At 34.3% G+C, this 26,393-nt stretch overlaps 2 protein-coding genes across 6 annotated transcripts in view; one reads left to right on the forward strand and one right to left on the reverse strand.

Moving 5' to 3' along the window:
• Positions 1-1,892: 1,892 nt before the first annotated feature.
• On the reverse strand, positions 1,893-11,216 carry LOC134228725 (uncharacterized). The gene is made up of 14 exons (XM_062710411.1): positions 10,040-11,216; positions 9,642-9,748; positions 9,369-9,518; positions 9,172-9,261; positions 7,796-7,974; positions 6,828-7,020; positions 6,183-6,363; positions 5,789-6,085; positions 5,543-5,587; positions 5,333-5,419; positions 4,553-4,657; positions 4,181-4,339; positions 3,337-3,524; positions 1,893-2,972 (listed from the first exon to the last, which is right to left on the reverse strand). Exons 1-14 carry the CDS (start codon positions 11,145-11,147, stop codon positions 2,814-2,816), a joined length of 3,048 nt encoding a protein of 1,015 aa, XP_062566395.1. The 5' UTR covers positions 11,148-11,216; the 3' UTR covers positions 1,893-2,813.
• A 1,393-nt stretch (positions 11,217-12,609) lies between these two features.
• Positions 12,610-26,393, forward strand: part of LOC134228726 (nuclear pore complex protein Nup160-like) — a 31,272-nt gene continuing 17,488 nt past the window's right edge. For all 5 annotated transcript variants that reach the window (XM_062710412.1, XM_062710415.1, XM_062710417.1 and 2 more), the window contains exons 1-9: positions 12,610-12,711; positions 16,389-16,485; positions 16,733-16,940; positions 17,345-17,570; positions 18,275-18,353; positions 18,513-18,627; positions 18,935-19,007; positions 19,154-19,242; positions 19,347-19,676. In XM_062710412.1, the coding sequence (XP_062566396.1) occupies positions 12,621-12,711; positions 16,389-16,485; positions 16,733-16,940; positions 17,345-17,570; positions 18,275-18,353; positions 18,513-18,627; positions 18,935-19,007; positions 19,154-19,242; positions 19,347-19,676 (1,308 nt within the window). In that variant the 5' untranslated portion in view covers positions 12,610-12,620. The remainder of the gene's footprint in view (positions 12,712-16,388; positions 16,486-16,732; positions 16,941-17,344; positions 17,571-18,274; positions 18,354-18,512; positions 18,628-18,934; positions 19,008-19,153; positions 19,243-19,346; positions 19,677-26,393) is intronic.

Below are 26,393 nucleotides of genomic sequence, written 5' to 3' on the forward strand. Positions count from 1 at the left end.
AAGTAGGTCACCATGACCTATGTTTTATGGTCATAACTCTCCAAAACCCAATTTTTACATAACCCACAAAATTTGAGAATTTGCTTTATTTTTAGCTTTAAGATATTTTTTAAAGCTATAAAATGTAAAAAGTAGGTCACCATGACCTACTTTTTGGTCGTCACTCTCCTAAAACCCAAGATGCATCAACTCACAAAGTTTGATGATTCTAAGCTTATTAATACCTAAGATGCTTAAATAAAGCTATAAAATGTCAAATGTATTTCACCATGACCTTTATTACAGTAACACTTCCAAAAACAAGATTGCAATCAATTCACAAAGTTTGATGTATATCATCATTGAATACCTAAGGTACTTAAATATAAGCTAATAAAATCAAAAGTAATTCACCGTGACCTACTTTTTGTGTCGTCACTCTCCAAAATTTTTACTTCCTAATAATTATATAATTTGTCACAAAGTTAATGTAATGAAATTTTGCCTTAATAATTTTTACCGAAGATACTTAAATAATAGCCATAAAATTTCAAAAGTAGGTGAAAAAACATTTTAAGATTCACATTTTTCAAAGAAAGATTCTGCAACAAGTTTGATGATTGTAGGTTAAATCTAATAAAACTTTTATGCCTTTTAATGCACAATGATTAAAACATATGAGTTGAAAATAGTTACTAAATGTAGGTCACAGTATACATGTACATTTTTCATAAAATATTTTTAAGCACTTTTATGCAGCAATTTACAAGATTTTATTCAACCCTCTAGTGTCTGCATTAAACAATTTAAATGTTTTAAACAGGATAAGTCATGTTACAAGTAAACACTATATATTTTTTTATGTATCATGTCCTTGGAACATCAACTAACAAAGTTTGATGATCATAGGCCTTAAAGTGTCAAAAATATGCCTTCAAATCAAAAAAAAAGAAAAAAAAAAGTTCACTGTGACCTATTTTGATTTAAATGATGTGCATAAGTCTGTAAAACATTGCATCTCAACTTACAAGATTTGATATCCTAGTCCTTTTACAAAAGCAAAATATAAACGTTTTTATCAATTGTAAATTTAGGTCAACTTTGAAGTGACCTTGAGACCACGCCCTTTGCCCCAGATTTCATGCCTTTGAACAATTTTTAATCTTCAACATATTCTGATCCTTGTGTGTAAGTTTTGAAAATCTGCCTTGTGGTTCATTGGAGAAGAAGATTTTTTAGCAACCAGTATTTTTGGTTTTGATTTTTCCTATATATCTTCTTGTAAAACCTTATTTTAGTATAAATGGTAGCCCTTGGGCCAAGGATACCCTGTGACAAATTTGACACTGATTAGCCAAGGCGTTCTTGAGTTATGGCCCATTTTCTAAAAAGTTAACGCACACCGCACGACGCACAAATGTTCATAGCATTAGCTCTTTGAGCCTTTGGCTCAGAAGAGCTAAAAATTAACCTTCGATAGAGCTAAGAAATTAAAATCTATTATGATCTTGGCTGTTTGTTTCAATTCAAATACTGTGGTTTCATTAATATTCGTTGAGCATCAATTTTTGAGGATTTCATTGTTGAGCAGATCCACGAAATTAAATGTTCATTGAATTGAGAAATGTGTTATTCACTTGTATAGACAATGCTTTCGTCCACAAAATTGCATATCATCAAAAACGTCCGTGTTACAATATCCACGAAAATTGACAGCAACAAAAATTGATGAAACCACAGTAGGCTTCTTTATTTGGCAACCAAACAAACTTAAGGCCATTTTTACCTTATTTTATATTCCCAAGATGAGCACTTACACTTGGGGGTCATGATTTGAACTTTGAATCTACACTATATCAGGATGCTTCCATATAAGTTTAGCTTTTCAGGTACTAAAGATGATAACTAGGAACTGTTGTATTTTACCGAGTTTATTACAGTAACAATTTAACAACAAGCAATTACAATATTCACACAGACATTGCTGTATATCATCATTGAATAACAGAGGAAAATATATGTCTATTAACATACAATAAGTAATCCACTAGACTACAGAACAAGTCCAAACTATTGGGACTCTGTGTTCATTCCCAAAATTTTTACTTCTTCTAATAATTATATAATTTGTGAAGTACTTTAATCATTAATGTAATGAAATGTTTGCCTTAATTTAGATTTTTACCAGCAATTTTGGAATAATATAGCATTATTTCTAGATGGACGGCGAAACAATTCATTTGTAAGATTCAATTTGGAAAAGAAAGATTTAACACTACCTGTGCTAATGAGGGTTAACATCTAATAAAACTTTTATTGTTTACTGACATAATGCACAATGATTACCTAAAGCAAACAGAGTTGGAAATAGTGTACTAAATGCAGGCAAGCAGCTTAATATACATGTACATGTACATTTCTTCTGAAAATATTTTTATAGCACTTTTATGCATGTCATACTTTTATTCAATTCTAGTGTTCGAATTAAACAAATGTACTGTAAGCAGACGGGGCTTGTTACATGTAAACACTCTACATTTTTATGTATCAGGTCCTTGGAACATCAACTTGTCCTGTTCCAAGAGCACAATTTTGAAGCAAAATATATCAAGTCCATCAAATAAACAAAAAAGATCAAAAACTTCCAATATTTGCCCTATATTGCTGATCTGCATGCAGAAATGTAAATTTACATTGGACAAGACACTCTGCATACAGATCAATCCCTGTAAAACATTGTTACATCTCGCACCACTTGGATGAACAACAGATGATGGATATGCAGTATGTTTCATGACAAATCGGTCTACAATACAAAAAAACAGTCCAGTCTTTTAATGGAGGTCTTGAAAGTTGATAGTTGATCCTGTAAACTCTGAATCTTGAATTGATTGGTCTAGACTAGTGGAAGAATTGTCAGTTAGATCAGAAATTTCACCTCCCAACACTTGTTCATCTGGATATAGATCTGTAACGGTACTAGGAGGGTCATCCTGAAAAAAGATATATTTTCTTTATACCAAATTATGTTTTACTGCTTAGCAATACGAATCCCTTTCAAGATCTCCAGATATTTTATTTTCCAGTAAGTAATATGCAAACTTCCTATAAAATTGTTCTACTACTGTATACAGGGTTATTTTTGGCCCCGTATATGTTCGCCATTGCAAACTTGTCAACAATCTTGTTCCATTTTAAAGTTCTGTATATGAAATTATTTTGTGCTTTTTGAATTTGTCCCATTTTAAATTCACTAAACAGAGAGTATGGTGAAAGAGTTGAAAATAAAACAGGTGAAAATTTCCATGTCATAATTGTTTTTTATGGCAGTATGTATGATACAGTTGGTTAACTTACCTGTAACAGCTGGGTCTGCACATACATGACCCCCGTCTCTGGGTCCCTGAACGTGATTCCCCGTGTAGACAGCGAGTCAGCGGAGGGACTGAAGGTCACATGGTCCGTGGAGGCACTGAATGACGGCGCCTCCTCAGGGGACAGGAACACTGAAGAAGCCTGGGCCAGCAAACTCTCCTCAGAATTCTCTACAAGACCAATATTGTACAGGTATTAACATGTTTGCTACATACAGACAGAGAGACGGTTCTTCATAAAATTTGAAGAGGTTACATTCAAAACTGACTTGCCAAATCTCAACATAAGTGTCAATGAAATACATTCAAACAAACAGAAAGACAAAGTCATGTCAAACATTCACTGAATTATGATTTATCATATAATTAGAAGTAAATACACTGATTCTGCACGGTGTGATACGGGTGATGTCTCAAAACCCCATATCACGGCCCGGTTCGAAAATCCATATCACGTATCGGACCGGCAGGCCAAAAATCCATATCAAACCGGAAGTAACGTTTGTTAAAGATTTAATGTTAATTTACTTGATTTTATTCAAATGTTCATATAAAATAATTCTTTAATGACATCTGTGGTCTTAATTTTTTTTCAGTTTAAATACCTAAAATTGGCTCCATTAGATTTTAAAGAAAAATGTCATAAACAATTCTTCAATGACCATATGTAAACTCTCATATTAATTAAGTATTTTAAACATATGACAAATAGAATACTGCATACTAAAATCCATATCATATGTCACATCAGCCCTCGGGCCCAGCCACTCGGGCTAATATGACATATGATATGGATTTTTGTATGTAGTATTCTCTATATGTCTTACCCTGTTCTTGGTAGTCCTGACTATCGACAGTCGTTGAGGATTTTTCCTTCAGAAGTTGTCTCCTCTGTCTTGCCCGATAACTCAGGTTGTGATTACTGAGGTAATCAGTCCGAGCAGACCCACTGTTATTCTCCAATACCACTGGACTTCCCATACTCTCTGAGAAAGTGGTTACAACAATTATTGCACTTGCACTTGTAAATTTACATGTACTGGAATATTTTTTTTGAAATGATTCTATATGTATCATGAACATTTTTATTAAACATATAAATATATATATATTTAAGAACATATATATATATATCAATTTCATTTTGATTTTTTGACTGATTTCAGTATAAACAGTTAGGTCTATTTCTGAAATCTTACGAGTGTGTGGGACTGTCTGATTGGCTGTTGGCTCAGATTTCTCCAGCCCTGACATCAGCTGATTCAGAACAGCCTGGCTGATTTGTGGAATCTCCCCAGAAGAATCTGAAATATTTTATCTAAGTGTTAAGCATTATTATGTTATAACATTTTTAGATAAGTTTTCCTATTATGTCACAAATGTAATAAGTTTCGCTATAAACCCTGAAAAATGTTGAATCACACCGGAAACAGTTATGCCACACGCCGGAAACAGTTATGTCCCCCCGACGGAAGCAGTTATGTCACCCTCTCGATCACGTTCACGTGTTTTTACGTTATGCATTTTAGCTTGGGTTCGAGATTTTATGACGTCGGTTGCTAAGCAAATGTAAACAACGGAGCGTTATTCTTATCGTCAAGAAAGCATTTTTAGATTATTTGAGTAAGTTTCAATGATTTTAAATGATTAAATTTTTTTTATTTTAAAAATGTCATATAACATATTCCACATGGCTTCTCGGGCGACTATACCAGAATATTTGCCCCTTGGTGACAGGAAAGCCTTCGGCATCGGGTGACATAACACTCCAGGGCTTTCCTGTCACCGCGGGGCAAATATTCTGGTATGTCACCCTCGAAGCCATGTGATATATGTATAATATCATAATGTGGAAATTACATATAAATGAAGTGAAATTAAATTTCAAATAATAGGAGAAAGTACAACATTTCTTTATCACAAACCTTTGAAATAACTGGATTATTTTACTTATACACTAAAATTAAATGTAAAATTACCTGCAGGATTGGTGATGAATTCCAATGGGTCAATGGTCATTTGCTCAGATGCAGGAATGGTCAGCATAGCCATCGTAGTCTTTGGTTCTGTTGATATACATGTATTACAAATTAGTAAGAATCAGAAATTTAAAAATCTTTTCAAAAAGTCAAATAATTCATTTTTTCTTCACTTCTTTCTTTGTTTATTCTTTAATATTGGCTAGGTACCTGCTCCCTGGACGGACTGGTCCATGTTCTGACTTGCTCCAGGGTCTACAAAAAAGCAACATTAAAAGTTAAATCTTTACTCTTTTTTTCTTTGAAAACATGTACATACATGTAACAATCTCTGTTATCTGTACCAGTATTTTTTTAATACACAACAATCTCTGTTATTGTAGCCTATCTTTAACAATCTCTGTTATCTGTAGCCTATCTTTAACAATCTCTGTTATCTGTTTACAATCTTCTTACTATTGATCTGGACCGTCTGGATGACCGTTTTGGTGTCTGTGTTTGAGGTCATCATTCCTATGTCCTGTAACTCCCCGCCCAGCAGAGGCTCCAGGTCCAGCTGAGTGACCTGTCCATTGCTAGAAATGCTGCTCAAGTGTTTCTGGACCATGTGTTCCCGTAGCTTGGACTTCAAAAAGTACTTCTTCATGCAGCCCTCTATAGGGCAGTGATACGCTATCTTCTCCACTTTTTGGTTTTCATGTCGGTTCATGTGAACTTTCAGACTTGTTTTGGCAACAAATTTTGCAGTGCATCCTGTAAGAAAATTCAATTTTTATTCAAACATTTTTTTTTTCAAATTCATTGGAAAAATTCACAACATTAAAAATCCATGAAGAAACATAGTGGTTACCTTCAACAGGACATGAAAATGGCTTTTTTCCGCTGTGTGTAATCATGTGACCTTTCAGGTGCTCTGACCTCATAAAAGCTCGACCACAACTTTCCACTGGACATTTCCACTTACGGAGTCCTGTGTGCTTGGCTTGATGTCGACGCAATTTACTGGCAGTAGTAAAGGCCCATCCACAGTTCTATTTCAGAAAAAGAAATTACTTCAATGTACACTTCACAAGGACATACTTTTAAATTTCTTAAGTACTATCATATATTTATTTTTCCATTTTCAATTATCACAATTTCGTAATGTATTCCAAGTCTTTCTAGTATGAATAGAGTTATTTTATTTTTTATGGTGGTGGACTCATGACTTTTGCAGCTTTTGATAATAACCCATACAACAATAGGCCAACACATAAAACTTAAAAGAGCTTTCAGATTTCTATCTTCAAAGTTACAACCCTTTGCAACTAAAAAAAATTTAAAAAGTTATAAAATTGCTCCAAAGATATTAAACCATACGTGTGTTTTTCTAACTGAAAACAAGATGTATTTTATAAACATAAATCTTCGATCTAAGGGCAAACAAATCCCAAACATAAATCTGCTTATCATGATTCAGACATATTTTAACTATGAAAAGAAAAAAAAAACTTACTTCAAAATAACAGACAAATGGTTTTTCTCCTGTGTGAGACCTGATATGCTGCTTGAGACGACAGGCGGTGGAGTAAACTTTGTTACAACCCTCGTAATTGCACCGAAAATCCCGGTCCTGTTGGTGTGTGCGGGGGTGTGACCCCATACAGTGAGGGGAGAAGAAAGTCTTGTCACACCCATCCACTGGACATCTAACAATGAAATCACTCTCAGTTAAAGTCAGGCTCTTAAAAATACCAGTTTACACAAGAGATGTTTGTAAAACACTTATGCCCCCCTCCCCCCAAATTGGAATTTTTCCAAGTCCAAAAGGGCACAAATGGCGCAATTGTATCAAAACAAAATTTGACCTAGATATTCACCTGATAAATCTGTACACTATATTTCAGTATGTGCAACAGTTGCAAAGAAAATGATTGGAAACTTAAAATAATTGGAATTTTTCTAAGTCCAATGGGCATAACTCTGTCAAAAATGGTGCGATCGCATGCAAAACAGAACTTGACCTAGATATTTATCTGATATATCTGTATAACAAATTTCATTTCAGTATGTGCAAAATAAATGGAAACTGCAAATAATTGGAATTTTTTTCTAAGTCCAAGGGGCATAACTCTGTCAAAAACGGTGCAATCGTACCCAAAACAGCACTTGACCTAGATATTCATCTGATATATCCAAATTTCATTTCAGTATGTGCAACGGTTGTGAAGAAAATGAACGGAAACTAAGTGGACCAACAGACTGACTGACATACCAACAGACAGCAGTAAAGCAATATGCCCTCCCTTCTTCCAAGAGGGGCATCATAATTTTAAACTTTGTTATACTGTTATATTTATGCAATATTGTTCAAAAGGTAACCTTTTACATATTGTTTAATATATACTGTACATGCATTTAATTTAATATCATTTAAAATCTCTTCATAAACATTTAAATCACAATCAATCTTTTCAAGCTTACTTGTATTTCTTTTCAGATCCATTGTGCGTTTTCATGTGAAGGTTCAGCTGTCTACGGTTTGGGAATTTCATGTTACATCCTGGTTCTAAACAAGGCTCACATGGCTTCTCATGAGATTTCTTGTGAGATTTCAAGTTATACGACGTGGCAAATCTCTTACCGCAGTCTGGGTAGTCGCACTGGAAATAAATTTATAAACTTAAGGTTCAGTTTAGAATTAAAGCTACATGTAGATTACATCTTTGGTGAATTGATATTCAGATTTCACTTTACTTATGTAGAAAGCTGTCCAAAAGCAAACTGCTTTTGAAGTGAGTATATGTACATGTACCGTAAATCTGGAAATTTTTGCTGTAGATAAATTTTTAGCAAATTTGCGAGTTCATTGCATTCGCAAAAATATTTTTCTTAAAAATAATTCAACAATAAGAAAATGTAAACAAAGTAATGGTCATTCGCAAAATTTTGAAACATAAAAATTAATCAATAGCATTTTGACCCAGATTCGCAAAATAAAATCGACGTAAAAATTTCCAGATTTACGGTATCACGACCATTAAGACTGACTCTTTTACCTCTAAACAGGTCGAAACCACTAGATTTTCTGACGTCAGCATAAATTTGCATGTAAATTAGCTATCTGTTTACTTTACTCACTGATGAATGAGTCGCAATGCATTGTAGGCTACTACAAGTACTCAGCTGTGTTGAAAATAAAGGGCAACTTAAATTGTCCCTTGGAAACTTATTTTCATTCCTTTTTAGAGATTTATGAAAAAAATATTTAAAATGATGTATAATCTTTCATTTCTATGTTCACATTTACAAAATTTGCTTTAAGAAGCCTTATATCAACTTATTTTACATCGACCTAAACCATATCGTTCAAAGAGACGTACATGTAGGTGCTGTCTACAAAGCATGAAGTTTTTTCACGTGATATACGTGTACATAGTTTTAGACCGCAGTGCAATGTGCGCAAATTATCAAAAAGTTTTCTAAGTACATTTAAAACTCAAAGCGTTTGTATGGTATTCGAAGCAACTGTTAATCATCTAAAACAACTCCAATATTAAATGTGAGCATGGAGCAATGTCTTTGGAATATAATCTTTCAATTTTGACTTATAAAGTGACAAAGAAGAACTATGGTTTTGCCAGTGACGAAGTAATTATTATGCAGTAAACTGACGAAAACCAAGTTGCTATTGAATCGTAAACACGTAGTAGAGTGTCATGCTTTGGGACTCTTTCACTTGATTGGAGAAGGGGTGTGGTGAAGTAATCGTCACGTGTTGAAAACTGCCTTCCATATAAGGAAGTGGTATCGACCTGCTAAAATTTGATTTAAAATGAGAACACAATACAGCTGCTTACCTGAAAATCTTTCCTTCCTTGATGAGATTCTTCATGTCTTTTAAGTTTATAACACGTGGTAAATGCCCAATCACAGCCTGGTTTGCTACACTATAAAAAAAAATTTGAAATATGAACCAAAAGTTGTGTACTGAAATTCTCAACAGGCTTGCTCTTTAGCTACATGCCCTTATAATCCAACATTGTTTTATAGTTACCTTGAAGGGTCTTTCTCCCGTGTGACTCATCAGATGTATCCTCATTTTGGAGAGCTTTCTGAAGATTTTGTCACACCCTGGGTGAGTACAGAGGTACATGTACACCCACTTGTGGGGCCCTCCAGTGGGGTTCTTCAAGAACATGGGAGGCTACAAGAACAGCCATTTCATGTAACATCAGAAGAAGAAAGCATTGAGAAAAGCTTGTTCTTACTAAACTAAATACATGATCTTTAGTCCATGCGACTTTGATTATTAGTGATGCATGCCTACCTTTGTAATGGAGTTGTCCACATTTATCATGGTCTGACCCCCTCCTTCACCGGAATTCGTGGTTAGAATGGTACTTCCTCCTGGGTTAGCTGGCAAAATCAGGAATCCTGCAAAATTAGTGAAATTTCAATTATGTGGGCATATTCTGCATTATAACACCTACTATGTACATAAACCACTCTTCAGAGAAGGACAGTTCTATCTTTATAAACTGTAAATAATGCATTCATGAATCTTTTAATGTTTAGTATGCATTCCAAAATTTAACAAAAGAAGTCAAAACAATTAGAGAGAAAAAAAAGAACATTTATAATCCTAATGGTCTTCACATATCCATATTAATTAGCTACTGAAAATCACTACATGTATCTGAATAATCATAATGCTTGTTTAATCACCAGTTTGGATAGGTTGGGCTTTAGAGTTGTCCACATTCTTTGCCATCTGATTGACATTTACAAGCCTCGTCATGGAATCACTCCCTGGGAGCTGATTGGAGTTGATGTGCAGGAGTTGCTGCCCCTGGCTGGTGTTGACTAGAATTTGTGTAGTATTCTGCACAGGAACAAACTTAATTTCTTGGGACTGTTTGTCATCTGTTTTAGGGTTTTGAATGGTAATGAGCTGATTCTGCACAAGCTGTAAAGTGCCAGATGTGAGATTTGTTGGTGCGACAGTATGCATGCTCATAGGCTGCTGAACTTGAACCACATTTAGTTTGCTATTAGTTACAGTTATTGCATTGTTCGAAGCACTGACTGCTTGGGCTAGTTTAGTGACTTGCTGAGTCTTGCTTTTTAATAATGAAACAGATGAAGAAATGTCAGTAATTGACTTAGAGAAGATATCAGAGTTGTAACTCTTTGGGCCTACTGAAGCCTCAAATTCTAACCCTCTGTCTGGCATACTTTCAAGTTCCTGGGGAGTCATTAACATGTTATTTTTATCCTCAAATATTGAGACATCCTTTTCTGAAATACTTGTACTGCAACCAGTAGACTGGGATTGAGAAAATATAGAAGCCATTGTGGAATTAGACCCAGAAATTCCCCCAGAGCTTGCAGTCGACAGCAGGGACCCATTGGTCCCTCCGAGCAGCAAACTTGACGATTCCAATGGAAGGACAGATCCCTCAGCACAAAGAGGCAAATCTGTCGTGTCTGATAGTGATGCACCAAATAATTCAATCCCATCGTTCCCGCTTGTTGGGATGTCAAAATCTATAGCCTCTATATTTCTGCATCGCGACTTCAACCACTCAGTATTGTTTTCAACTACAGCCCTTTCGTAACTATCTAAATCTACGTCCGATGGCGATGATAGAAACTGTAAGTTGTCGCCATTTTGTATTCCTTTAGGATGTTCAACAAGTTGATCTTCCGCGAGAAGCTCGTTCTTGATTGAGAATGCATCTGGTAGGTCAATGTTTACATCCAGACCCGGCACATGTGTACCACATTGGGGGCCGCCATGTTTTACGTTCACTAGACCCCCTTCATTCGACATGTCAGAGCCCCATTCACGTATTTCTTATGGGGTTCGCCATTACAGTTCAGAGCGCAAGGTACCCTGACGTCACCGGATATGGTGTAATAATCGTGTAGTGCAAACTAAAATGGCGGGAAAGTCTCAATTATTTTTTGTAAACTATCAGTTGGAAGTTTATGTTTTGTAATCTCAGCGAGATGTCATCTCGCTGAGATTATATGTTTTGTTAACCTGACTGTATGGGAATACCGTAAGACGATACCTATATAGAACAAAAAGACAATATTTATAGATGAATCCAGAGTACGTCTCAATCCACAGCCATGAGTCCACACTTATCATATGATATATCTAGCTCTCCAGAATGGAAGAGGATCATAAATCTGACAGTAATTTTGCGACGATTAAAGAATCAAACTTGCTCGTCTTCTACTTATATCCTAAGTAACCGGAAAAGCAGGCGCGGATCCAGGATTTTTTCCAGAGCTCGGGTTATCTGTCTCATTAAAAAGAAAGAAAAAAAACTGACTAAACTTATCCAAAACGTGAATAATCAACTCAGTATTTCGTGGTGGGGGTCTGTTGTTTCAAATGTTGCAAATAATTGTTCTAAAACAGTAAAACTTGATATCCCCAAAAATTTTCTGTGGTCAACAATGATGTGTTTTTGTTAACCTTAGATATAATTTTAGATAATGTGTTTTTTTAAAGGCAGGTAAACATGCAAGTTTTTGAGTATTTATCAAAATTAAGATATTTTGTGACTTTTTTTCTGCAGATTCAACGTCAATTTTCATTTTTTTAAAGGAAAATTTTCAAAATTCTCTTGGCAAATGAATATTTTCAATTTTCATAAGTTTTTATCCAAATATGATATGTTGGTGCATACCGTTAAGGCATTATGGACTTTTTAATTAGTTTATGAGTTACCGTTTTTTAAAATATTCAACTGAAAAAAAGATTAGTTTGACAGAAATATTGACTGTCATTTCACATGTCCATACCAAGGCTTTTTGTGTTTCACTTGGAGGGGGATATGTTTAGAGACAAAAACGGCAAAAATGCTTATTTCTTCAGCAATTAATTTCCAAGTGCTTAACAACTGAAACTTGCATTTTTACTAATAATGCCTAATTTTATATGCATAATGTATATGCATAAAACATAAGAAAAGATTTAAGAAACAATTATTCATATCCAATACTATTTTAGAATATAATGATGCTTTGTAGCCCGATTTCAGTGGGAAATGTCTGCCCCTCTTATTTCAAGAGCTGGAATTATGGATATTTTACGATTTAGCACTGGTATCAAAGCAATTAATCAATTACCATTGCATTGTTCTTTGTATTAAACAAGGATTTTATGGCCATATTGTCAACAATCTTGGATTAAATGGTTGTAAAATGTAGGCGAGAATCGAGAGTTAGGGTGAATAGTTCTTTATTTAATTTCAATTTTCAATCGGGTTCGAGATCCATTGCGTTCCTCATGGCGGAAAACTCAAGAGTAAGATTTTTCAGAGAAGTGGTTGTGCCCTCGAATTCAGGGGCAAAATGGAAAGAATGTCATATCAACACAGGTAATACAATCAGAAATGTATTTAATTATTTTGGTCAATTTATTTACTGGTAGTAGTTACTGAGAGAGTCGATGTCGACAGTATATACCGGCATAATCACTCACAGACCTGTTTCATTTTCAGTTTACAAAAAGTGACCGAAATTCGGTCGACCAGCGAAACTGTAGAGTTTTTTTTTTTTGCTTTGGAAAGAATGAATTTTAGGTAGTCCAAATGGAAAGCAAAATAATTTGACCGAAAGAAAAAATGACAAACAAACAGCAAAATTCCCCAGGTTCATACACTTAACAGGTTGGGCACACACCGCCAAATGGTCATTTAAGCCCCGTTTTGTGGTCATTCGCCCATATCGGCGTCTTTATTAACCACCAAATGGTAGAGAAAAATCGTTCTGTTCACTTCTCTGGATAATCTCAGCGAGATGGGTAGAGACTGAAAATTTGGACTGATGTCTACTACCCATCTCAGACTAGTCCCATACAACGTGATTCGGGCTTTTTTGCTCCGACTTCGGCAGCTCGTTTCAATAAATACAGGCTGAAATAAATTATCTGCCCGCCTCAACTTTTTCCTTTGAACATCCCTTAAAGTGTCTATCACTATAAAACTTTCCTTTCTGACCTTTAAAATGTTTAAATCCAGTAAAATATAAAGTTGTTTATTTTTCCTGACAGCATAATGGCTGTTTGCTATTCATTTAACCTTCGCTGCTGAAGAGTTCCACAATAATCTGTTTCCAATAATTCATACTATAGATCATTCTTATAAGAAATAGTAGTAGTACTAATTATTGGAAAATATAGATATTTATCTGTACTCTCAACGAAAAAATTAAAATTTCAACGTGGACTTTTTTGCGCAGTGTCGTTTAAATAATTGACAAAATCGTCACCTATGTAAACAAGTGTAACGTTTTCTGTTTTAACTTAAAAAGAAAAATTCCCTCCGTCTCGCACGTAGTTGTGCCTATCAATTGTGTTGATCACTTCATATTTCTGTCATCCGGGCAACCGATCAATTATCTAAACCAATCAAAAATGACGATCTTTTCCAAACTTCGGTCAAAAGACTGAATTAACTACGGAGGCCCATAAGTGTTAATTTTCAAAAAGTAAAATAAGAGGAAGGGTAAGAATTCGCTTTTATTTAGTTTATTTCATAAGCAATGGCTTTATTTTTTATACAAAAGCGATATGCAGTGAATTCATGTTAAAATAATCACTCGAAAACCATAATCTTAGAATAAAAACAGGAATAATTGCAAATGTCACTTTGTAAATCTTTTATCCAAAAATATTTAATAAATATGGTAGATACAACATTAGATATGCATACTAAACCAGAAAGGGTCGCACAGAAATCGTAACTTCATCCTAAAAGAAAATCAAGAATAAATATTACATTCAAATGTAGGAAAAGTGAATATTATAGCAATAACTGCCCACCATAGGAATAAGATTCGAGGAGCTCGTGTTTAACGGGATTTTATAAAGATTTATGTAGACGCAGATCGAAAGATCGTTTGAAAAGTTACTTCTCTAGACTAACACCTCTTGTTTATATGTATTTTTTTACCGAACTATACACAACAAAACAATTTTTTGTATTGTTTGAGCTAATAGTTCGGCCATCACGAACAGCTGTGGGTTTCGTTTTTACGAAGTTCCACAGAAATTCCACATGAAAAATTGACTAAATTGTATTAAATGTGCGATGAATATGTTAATTAAAATTCCCCAATGCCTAAGTAAATGCGCTTTTGCTTTATTTCAATGAAAATTGGATTTGAATAAAAAAGACCACCATTTGGTAGGTAAAAATGACGCCGATATGGGCGATTGACCACCAAACGGGGGTTAAATGACCATTTGGCGCTGTGTGCCCAACCTGCTTAACTCAATTAGTCAATAACTGTCAATCAGCTCAACATTCATAAACGCGACAATATACAGTACATACAAGTCACTAGTCAGTTCTTTTTGTTAATGTGCGTCACCTGAATGGGACCTTCACATCCAAAAAGATCTATTTGAATTTCCTGGAAATATGCTATGCTAGCACAGGTGTTGCAGCACTACAGTTCAAATGTGCACAGTATCTAAAATAACAGTCACTTGAACAGCATAGTTAAATATTGCTTGATGTGTAATTTACAAAATTGTTAGTAATCATGTTTCCATAAACAAGTGCACCTATTTCACACCATCATTCATACATGAAATTCTCACCAACAAGCCTCCAAAATAGCATCATTGTGGAAGACTGGCAGTACTCATAATTTCCTCATATCAACAAGGAGTAAAATAACTTATTCCCAGAAATTTTTTGACCAATAAACTGATAATTTTAAGTCTTAGGGTGTCCACCAACTTATTCTAAAGACAAACTGTTTTATTCTTTTCTTAATTTTAGTGTCTTTTAATGGGTATAATGTGCACCACTACTAATACTAATGAAATTAATGCCCTGTATTGTCAATAGACAAATTTAACATTCCTAAGAGCTATTTCCTGCTGTTTGCATAATGTTCATTTTTATGCCCCCCTTCGAAGAAGGGGAGGGCATATTGCTTTGCTGCTGTCCGTCGGTCGGTCTATCGGTCCATTTAGTTTCCGTTCATTTTCTTCACAACCGTTGCACATACTGAAATGAAATTTGGTATACAGGTTTATCAGGTAAATATCTAGATCAAGTTCTGTTTTGGGTACGATCGCACCATTTTTGACAGAGTTATGCCCCTTGGACTTAGAAAAATTCCATTTATTTGCAGTTTCCGTTCATTTTCTTCGCAGGGGTTGCACATATTGAAATGAAATTTGGCATACAGATTTATGAGCTAAATATCTAGGTCAAATTATGTTTTGGGTACGATTGCACCATTTTTGTTAGAGTAATGCCCCTTGGACTTATAAAAATTCCACTTATTTGCAGTTTCCGTTCATTTTCTTTGCAGAGGTTGCACATATTGAAATGAAATTTAGTATACAGGTATTTCAGATAAATATCTAGGTCAAGTTCTGTTTTGAGTACAATCGCTTCCTTTTTGTTAGAGGTATGCCCCTTAGACTTAGAAAAATTCCACTTATTTGCAGTTTCCGTTCATTTTCTTTGCAGAGGTTGCACATATTTGAAATGAAATTTAGTATACAGATATATCAGATAAATATCTAGGTCAAGAAGTGTTTTGGGTACAATCGCATCCTTTTTGTTAGAGTTATGCCCCTTGGACTTAGAAATTCCACCTAATTGCAGTTTCCATTCCTTTCTTTGCAGAGGTTGCACATATTGAAATGAAATTTAGTATACAGATTTTTCAGCTGAATATCTAGGTCAAGAAATGTTTTGGGTAGGATCGCACCATTTTAGACAGAGTTATGCCCTTTTGGACTTCAAAAAATTCCAATTTGGGGGGAGGGGGGCATAAGTGTTTTACAAACATCTCTTGTTCTCACATTGTCTTTTGTAAGTTACATGTAAATATTCTTAATCTTCTTGTAAGTTACCTTTAAATATTTTTAATCTTCAAACGCTAGAATTGGACAATATCAATTTGTTTATAGTGCAAATTTTAAAGGCCACATTTAATATGTATTCACAATTTTTTATATAGAAAGAAAGAAAGAATTGTTGTTTTCAAACTACTTTAAAAATTGTAAATGTCAATATCTATGTTGTAGTTGCTTCAGTCAGCACCTTGCAGGACATCAAAGTACCAGACAGCAGTGGAGGCTACGCGTACACAGAGGGCGGGGTCACAAACAGATTCATTTACTGGTATGTATATATATAACATGTATAAGGCAATGAAGAAGACAAAAGTGTAAAAATAATATACAAAAAGCAAAGAAAAATGTCAACTTTTTATTAAAAATGAAAACTTTCACAGGTACATGTATTAAAACAGTTTATTTCACATTAACATGAGTTTGACATTTGTGAAACAGATATATAAGTAGTGTGTACTTGCAGATCTATATAAGATCAAGGAAAAAATATTGACAGAGTATATTTTTTTAATCAGGAGGACAACTAGTAATATTCTAGAACTGGTAGAGGAAAGTTTGGATTACAACTTGGTGGGTTCACAGATCAGATTTCACTTCCACGACACACAGATCATTGGAGGAATCTCCATTCACGAGTCCCATGGAAATGTTATAGTGTTGGTTGTCACTGCTATAAGTGTACATCGCCTGGTGTTTCCCCATCCAAGTAGACTCCTCAAAAATGTGAGTAGCAATATATGCATGTGAATAACATCTGTGAGTAAGTATGACTTCAAGCTGATTCAAAATAAACAATATCATGCTAATAAAAACAGTACATTATAGAGCCGAGTCTTACATGCTAATTGGAGGTGATCTGTCAAACAGGAAAGGTTTTATAGGGGATCCAGATTTGATATCTTACATTTGCATTCTCTGTTTTGCAGTTTGATATTCTTAATTTCTTTTTAAATGCTTGTATTATTGATTACATTAAATTTTTGAAAGATTTAGTCTGATTTTGTCCCCAGTCATTTTAGAAAATGGAGTTTACATGTATCTTCAAGTAGAAAGTATTTGTCATTAAAAAAAAATCATTAATAACTAACTTATCATATAAGTACTTTATGTCTAATTTCCCTATTTAGAACATTGGATATACACAGAGCAGTCACCCGGTCCCTTCAATCTTCAGTTACGCCTCAGATCTGGAAGGTCTATGGAATAAATATTTACTGAACCATGGAGGGAATTTCTCCTCCCAAATTCAAGGCGCGGCTTCTGCACAGAACGGAGAGGGACAGGCTTTGTTTGTCCTCAGTAGTAACGAGGGGAGTGTACTTCTGATCAAAATGCCTCCCCTTAATGTGCAAGGTAAGGAATGTGTATGCAACTTATTTTTGTTTTAGAATGTATATCCATATCAACATTTACCAGATGTGTTTCGTTGTCTGATGAATTGCTGTTAAGTATGTCATTGCCTTAGATTTTGACGAAACTTTTTAACAATTGGATAGTAAAGACTAAAGTTACATGAAAATACATGTTTTTTAAGGCCATATAAAATTGAAATCTTGGTTCTCAGGCCCGCGCGCATCCGTTTTGAGGTAGCCGCATTGCCGATTTTATTGTATTTTTTATAAAATAAAAAGTTGGTATTGCGGAGACCAATCCGGGAAAAAAAAATCCGACCTCATTTGCTTCGTAGTTTAGTATTCAAATATCACTTCCGGTAGCCATTTAAAATGAGATTTTGGCTACTTCGTTTGAAAATACATTCGAGGACATTACCTACGATGTTTACACGCTGTTAAGCAATGGATAAAGCAGAAATTTTGACCAGAAATGGAAAGTATATCTGTGATTAAAAAAATTATCTTTATGTTAAAGAAAATTCAGAAATTAAAATAAAAAAAAATACCTCCCTCATCTACTTTATTGCCAATAAAATGAAAAATAAAATGCCGCCCTCCCGCATCTGTTTTGGAGAAAATTGGCCTGAGAACCAGGGAATTAAATTTAGATAGCCTAAGTAATATTTTTTATAGATATTGATAAATGGCCTACTTTTTCCCCAGGAATTGTTCAGCAGTTTGAGCTCTCTAAGTCCTCCATGATGCAGAAGCTTTGGACAGGACTGGTGCCTGCAGCCATGAGGTTTGTCTAAAGTGTTCTGTCTTCAATTGAAAAAAGAAATATTCTTTTTTTAAAAAAAACCCTCCTAACAATATTATTGATTGAGATTCAACATGATTGATATTCCAAGGGATAGGCACTTTCAGAAATTCAGAAGTCTTTATTTCCCACTGTTTATAGGGGCAGTCATGAGTCGTTGGAGTCAGCGACTGGACTAGTCATCCATCCCTACAGGGGGGATATGTACATCTTTGCCATCTGTCGGGATCACAGGCTCAGAGTGTGGTCTACCAGGGTAGGTGTTTATTGTGCTTAATGACAAGTTATGCTCATTTGTCTTTAAACATCATATTGAGTCCAAGTAATAAAGAATTTTATATAACCAATTGCATGCTATGCATGCTTATATACCTTGTGAAGTGGATAGGTTTGGAATTCGGTTCAAAGTTACTACCAGTATATGAAGTATATACATTATATATGTATTGACTACCAATCTAATAAAAATTATGCTTCATTCTCTTTTTTTTTTTTTTTTTTTTTTTTTTTGCTGAATGAGAGTGTCATAATTGGAATACATGTAACATTAACCTCTTTTGTAGACCCATGAATGTGTTGCCGTATACAATGTACTGGAGACCTGCCCAGAATTAAAAAATGCTCCACCTGCAACAGGTATGTAATTCTCCAGACATGGCAAAAGCAAGCAAATATGAAGATTATTTTTATAATTTTGTTAATGTACTTTACATACATTTAGGACCTTAAAGGTTTTTCTGTTCATAAAATCTATAAAATTGTTGGACGTGTTTATGTTTTAGGTTCTGGTCATAAACTGGTGAAGGTGATGACTAGTGATGCTGTCAATCTACTTCTCTGTGTACATCTAAATTTTGCCAAAAGAAACCAGGTAACTGTGTCATAATGGGTAATACTTGTAAGTCATTAAAAAATACCAGTATTTCTTAATTTTATCATTAACGATGTATAAACGTGGTATTTGTTCTCTTTTAGTTTTGTTTCCTCCAACCTCAACTTCTGAGTGGTAGAGTGCAGCCTGTTCACATGGCAACAGTGGTGGGCGTGGCTGAGGATCTGATTGACTTCTGTGTGACCTCTGACAAACTCTGGACCCTGTGGACCAACAGCGCGGGGGAGAGTATAGCCAGGGTGTGTCACCTGTCGGGGGACCTGAGGGACGGTAACTGGGTGGAGGTCATTCTTCACCCCTCAGACGGCGGGGAGATTCTTGTCAGCCAGCACACCGACCCACGGGAAGTCTACATGGAGAAAATGTTCCAACCCAAGCGCTTTAGTCTGTATGACATCCACAAAGCACTCAATGTAAGGACTTTTATTAGACAAATCAAGTAAAAAAGTGGAGACATTCACTTCATTGAAGAAAAGTTCATACATGCCAACTTTTGAAAATTCCCATGGGGGATTTAGCGCGTGATGACAATTTTCAAAGCTTTAAATTCGCGACATTTTGTCGTGAAATTAAATGATTATGAAATGATCTTTTTATAAATTTATAATATTGATATCACTTATCAATACAACTTAGGAATTAAGAGGTAGTCCGCCGAAAAACCAGGCAGGGTTGTATTATTAGGCGGCACATCGAATGTGACGAATATTTGATATTTCATTGAAAACAATATCAATGTAGTCCAAATGGAATAATGTAATCGAAGATTTGTTTTAAAATTGCTTATTTAGTAAAATATTCTTTTGTTTCGTGTTTTTTCCCCTATATAAACCATTGAATTTAGGTCAGAAACAACGAACTGTAATTTCCAATACTTATTTAACAGGACTATAATTCATGCTGAACTAAATCTAGAAATATTTCGTCTTTCAGTTTCAAAAATGAAATTGGTGGGCAAAACACTTTTGATAGTAGTTTTCTGTCAAAATACAGAGACGTTTTTATGAAATTTTGCGATGTAAGAGTTATCTCCCGTGGCATCGGTAAATCTGCTAAACACCTTACTATCGAAATCCTAGTGAAATATTTAGAATATATACACAAAATAAAATTATTTAACAAAAAATTACTACTTTTTTTTCGAAATAGAATTCATTTTCGCCTCCAAACGTAATATTTAGATTAAGATTGGCAGTATTATTCAGGTTGAATCCACATTTCCATTGATGTATCAGTGACGTCATATACCTGACTAATATTGCGTCACAATTAAATAGTTACAAGTTTTCCAAAGAAGTTTGTAAATTCTTTGCATAAAAGCGCAAATAAAACGATTAAAAATAAATAATTTCTCTTTTTCTGTTCAATTACTTTTCAGAGTGCATTATCCTACTGTACATGTTAAATAATCATATATTTTTATATAAAATGTATTTTTTTCATGGGCGACGTCTCAGCTAAAAGTAATTTTGTACATGTCCGAGAACTAATTTTTTAAACTGATTTACTAGGCTATGCGTACAAATAATTAATTGTTTATATTGAATATTTCTTATAAAATTGGGATGTGAAGAGATTTTATTTTCTTCTGATTATCAAGGAAAGATGAATATTTTAGATTTACGCAACATTTAATTCAAGTCAACGGAGTTGAGATATTTATTTCATGATATTTGTACACACACACACACACACACAAAAAGAAACACTTGATTATATTTATCTATGCAGTCAAACCAAAGTAAACGATCCGCGGTACTATTAAAAATATTTTATTAAAAGAGTGAAAAATAAGATTTAAAGAATATTTATTGAGGAAAATTACTGTTGAACTCCCCACTTCAATTTGCCACTAAAACAGAAGATTTCGTGGGCGTATTTTTTGTTTTGTATTGTTTTTGTTAGGGTTTTTTGTTGGTTAAATTTGGTGATTGAAACAATCACATACTCACATTCAATATGAAGTTAAAAAGTGTGACCATGTTGGCCAATTCTAAAATGTTTTCCCATTAATGAAAGTTTTTTTTTAATTTGCCGCCTTGCCCCCCCCCCCCCACCCCCCACCCCGTCCCGGCTTTTTGCTTGCGATTTCTACGCTCTTAAATCATAATACTATATATGAAATAACTTATTTTCTTATTAATATAAAATTAAATTTTATAAGATGAAAATATAGGGGAAACGGCTTTTATAGATGACAGGTTTAAAAAATTTGGATAAAGCCGAGATTGTGCACATTTAAATATTTTCTGCATTTAGGTAGTGCAAGTATATTTTCGCCAATGATAGAATTGAACTCTTTAATTCACGAGAGAATTTAAAAAAACTTTAGTTGGAAATAAGATATTTAATAAAGATAAGCTATTTACTCTCAGTTGTTGCATAATGCATGTACAAATACTTGTTTTTTAATACCGAGTATCAAGAAATCGTACAGATGTTATATATGATTGTAATCTTCATGTACGTAAAAGACATTAGTATTTTAAATAAATTGTATAAACATTTGAATCCATGGATAAAATAATTTTAAAACAGTTGACTAACTGAACAGAAATAAAAGACAAGCATATTTTTTTCTGATACATTAAATGCAGAATATTTCTAGTTTTACGGTAAAAACCGATCCCGATTGAAATAAAACCGATCCCGATTGAAAATAATGCAAAATGTGTAAAGTTATAAAACTAAAGACAACTGCCACCCATAAGACATGTACAAAAATAAATCAAGTAATTTTTTGGCCATGTTACAACAAAAGAGCCAAATTTAACATTACAATTATAGTATTTCCTTCTTTATATAATTCCGGTCGGCCAATGAGTTTAATTGTGAAAAATTGTAAAACATAGGTAAATTTGACTCCTTTTATTTCTCTCAATATAAGGGTGCCCACTGATTTTATTGAGTGACTCAAAAGTTTGTACTTTGTATTCATAATAACATGAGAAAAAAATCTGTCATTGAAATGTATTGGGTTTTATAACGTAATGAAAATTGGATAATGAATTCAAAAAGTTACTTGCTAAACTCAGTTTTGGACCACATATTTTTTCCTAAAGAAATATAAATTGGAGTCTTATTCATTACTGGAATTAAAGATAAGAGTCTATGGTATAAATAATATTGATAGACACATCCAGGTTTTGCGTATCTGGTACATATAAAACAAAATAAAAACGTAGTAATTTTTTTTACCCCCATGTTGACCTTTTTGCACTTAAAATTAAGCAATTACCAAAAATAGGACTAGTGGAGCACTAAACTTTTTTTTGATGTTGTCATGTGTAAACACTTGCTGAAATAAGTCTATATGCAAAAAATAATAAAAATCCATGACATGCGATGTGCCACCCATTGCCTGATTTTCAGTGGACTGCCTCTTAATTTAACACAAAAAATGTTTTCTTTCCAAAATTGAAATATTTTTGCTAAAATAGGTACCTCTCTCACTAAAGAAGGGGTATTTAGTTACATATGTAAACTTTTTTTTAGCTCTACTGGTCAGAGACCAGAAGAGCTTATGCGATAGTAATGCGTCCATCGTCCGTCCGTCTGTCTGTCTGTCTGTAAACAATTTTTCAAAATGCTTCTCCTCCTACAGTTTTGGTCCGATTTCAATATAACTTGGCACACGAGTAGACTACACTAAGATACATAATTCTGTGCATCAGTTTTTGATTTCGATGAACGGTGTTGCCGTGGTTACTAAAAATAGAAATTTCTGTGAAATTCTTTCAAAATGCTACTCCTCCTACAGTTTTGGTTCGATTTCAATATAACTTGGCATACAAGTAGACTACACTTAGATACATAATTCTTTGCATCGGTTTTTGATTTCGATGAACGGTGTTGCCGTGGTTTCTAAAAATAGAAATTTCTGTGAAATTCTTTCAAAATGCTACTCCCCCTACAGTTTTGGTCCGATTTCAATATAACTTGGCACACAAGTAGACTACACTAAGATACATAATTCTGTGCATCGGTTTTTGATTTCCATGAACGGTGTTGCCGTGGTTACTAAAAATAGAAATTTCTGTGAAATTCTTTCAAAATGCTACTCCTCCTACAGTTTTGGTCCGATTTCAGTATATCTTGGCACACAAGTAGACTACACTTAGATACATAATTCTGTGCATCAGTTTTTGATTTCAATGAACGGTGTTGCCGTGGTTACTAAAAATAGAAATTTCTGTAAAATTCTTTCAAAATGCTACTCCTCCTACAGTTTTGGTCCGATTTCAATATAACTTGGCACACAAGTAGACTACACTAAAATACATAATTCTTTGCATCGGTTTTTGATTTCGATGAACGGTGTTGCCGTGGTTACTAATAATAGAAATTTCTGTGAAATTCTTTCAAAATGCTACTCCTCCTACAGTTTTGGTCTGATTTCAATATAACTTGGCACACAAGTAGACTATACTAATATACATAATTCTGTGCATCGGTTTTTATTTTGATGAGTGGCAAGGATCATTTTTCTGTTTATTGCTGTTTTAAAGTTTCAAGTGCCAACTGCTACTTTTCTCTTCCTTTGTTTTAAGTATAAACCAGTAGAGCTACAGTCTCGACAGAGACTTCTGGTTTCTACCAGGTAGGACACATAATTTAGTGAAAAAATGAAAATTGTACAATTTTTAATCTTTTTTTTTTCAAAGGCTAAAAAAAATGAGGTTTTGATACTGTAAAGTCATGTTTCTGGAAACATTTTTGAGATTTTTTATTTATATTTAAATTAATTAGAAATTCTAATAAGATATTAAATTTACAGAAATTTATACCACCTAACTAAAAGAGAATTATTTTTTTTTTTACATGCAGTCATTATAAATTTGTCAGACTTGATGGTGCCATGTGGGTATATGTACATACCTAACATACAACACTGTACAATATTACTTTTGGGAGAAGGGAGGGAAAAGAAATTCTAATTGACATACACTTAATTGTTTCATCTGAATTTTTTCATTATATTTTAACTGGCAAACTTTGCAATATTTTTCACTATAGGTGGATAAAATCAGCAGCTATGCTTTGTAGTTTTCTACTTTCGTTTTCAAAAAACGATCTCTTTGGATTCCGATTTTATGGTTTGATTAGTATTTTATTGTCTTTAACTTAATATGTTTTTAATAAAAATGACTAATAGTTATCACGTTAATCTATATTTTTCACCTTGCATACCCCTTAAAACTGACAAGATAATCCCCTAATTGCCCCAAGCTATAAGCTACTTGTACCTGAACAACTGCGTGCGTTCAAGCTTGAAGTGATTTCCAGTGGCTAGACCTAATTAACACCTGCTTAAATAAACAATGAAACCTATCTGTGTGCATTGAATAAACAAGTCTGACATTGTTATCCCGATTGTCAAAATTCAGCGGCAGGGAAACTTTTAAAATCTGAAATTTTAAGGTGTTTGTTTTCAAATCGGGAAATTAGGGCAATTTTTCTCTCCCGATCGGGAAGGCGGGATGAAAGGGTGAAATCGGGAGGATCCCGCCTAAATCGGGAAAGTTGGCATGTATGAAAGTTATTCCAATCACAAATTTAATCCGATTCATGTTATCCAAGCTTTCCAAATTCTAATAAATTATTTATGATTTAGGCCGCTAGAAAAGAAGAAAAAGACAAAAGTCCAACTGACCCAATTCATAATACACATGTATCACCCAGGTCTTGTTAGCTCACCTGAGCTGAAAGCTCAAGTGAGCTTTTCTGATCACATTTTGTCCGGCGTCTGTCTGTCTGTCTGTCCGTCTGTGAGTAAACTTTTCACATTTTCATCTTCTTCTCAAGAACCATTGGGCCAATTTCAACCAAACTTGGCACAAAGTATCCTTGGATGAGGGGGGTTCAAGTTTGTTCAAATAAAGGGCCATGCCCTCTTCCAAGGGGAGATAATTATGAATTAGTGAAAAAATAATGGCATTTTTAAAAAATCTTCTTCTCAAGAACCACAGGGTCAGGTAAGATGAAACTCATGTGTAATCATCCTCAGGTAGTGTAGATTCAAGTTTGTTCAAATCATGACCCCTGGGGGTAGGGCGGGGCCACAATGGCCAACCATAGTTTTACATATAAATACATAGGAAAATTCTTTAAAAATTTTCTTTTCAAGAATAACAAAGCCATGATTGGTCATATTTATATGGAAGCATCCTCAGGTAGTGTAGATTCAAGTTTGATCCAATCATGACCCCCGGGGGTAGGGCGGGGCCACAATGGCCGACCAAAGTTTTACATAGAATTACATAGGAAAATTCTTTAAAAATCTTCTTCTCAAGAATAACAAAGCCATGATTGATCACATTTATATGGAAGCATCCTCAGTTAGTGTAGATTCAAATTTGTTCAAATCATGACCCCCAGGGGTTGGGCGGGGCCACAATGGCCGACCAAAGTTTTACATAGAAATATATAGGAAAATTCTTTTAAAATCTTCTTCTCAAGAATAACAAAGCCATGATTGGTCATATTTATATGGAAGCATCCTCAGGTAGTGTGGATTCAAGTTTGTTCAAATCATGACCCCCTGGGGTAGGGCGGGGCCACAATGGCCAACCAAAGTTTTACATAGAATTACATAGGAAAATTCTTTAAAAATCTTCTTCTCAAGAATAACAAAGCCATGATTGATCATATTTATATGGAAGCATCCTCAGGTATTGTAGATTCTTTGTTCAAATTATGACCCCTGGGGGTAGGGCAGGGCCACAATGGCCTACCAAAGTTTTACATAGAAATATATTATTGGAAAATTCTTTAAAAATCTTCTTCCCAAGAATAATATAGCCATGATTGATCATATTTATATGGAAGTATCCTCAGGTAGTGTAGATTCAAGTTTGTTCAAATCAACCCCCCGAGGTAGGGTGGGGCCAGAATGGCCTACCAAAGTTTTACATAGAAATATATAGGAAAATTCTTTTAAAATCTTCTTATCAAGAATAACAAAGCCATGATTGGTCATATTCATATGGAAGCATCCTCAGGTAGTGTAGATTCAAGTTTGTGCAAATCATACCATCTCTCCTTTAAGGAATGGTTGGGACTAAAACTTTTCAATAATAAACTAATTTCTGCTTTTATGCTAGCCACAGTGCTCAGGTGAGCGAAGTGGC

Source organism: Saccostrea cucullata, unplaced genomic scaffold (assembly GCF_032062105.1).
Source record: "Saccostrea cucullata isolate Sc308-1 unplaced genomic scaffold, CSIRO_AGI_Scuc_v1 ctg276, whole genome shotgun sequence".
In the NCBI taxonomy this organism is placed as follows: domain Eukaryota; kingdom Metazoa; phylum Mollusca; class Bivalvia; order Ostreida; family Ostreidae; genus Saccostrea; species Saccostrea cuccullata.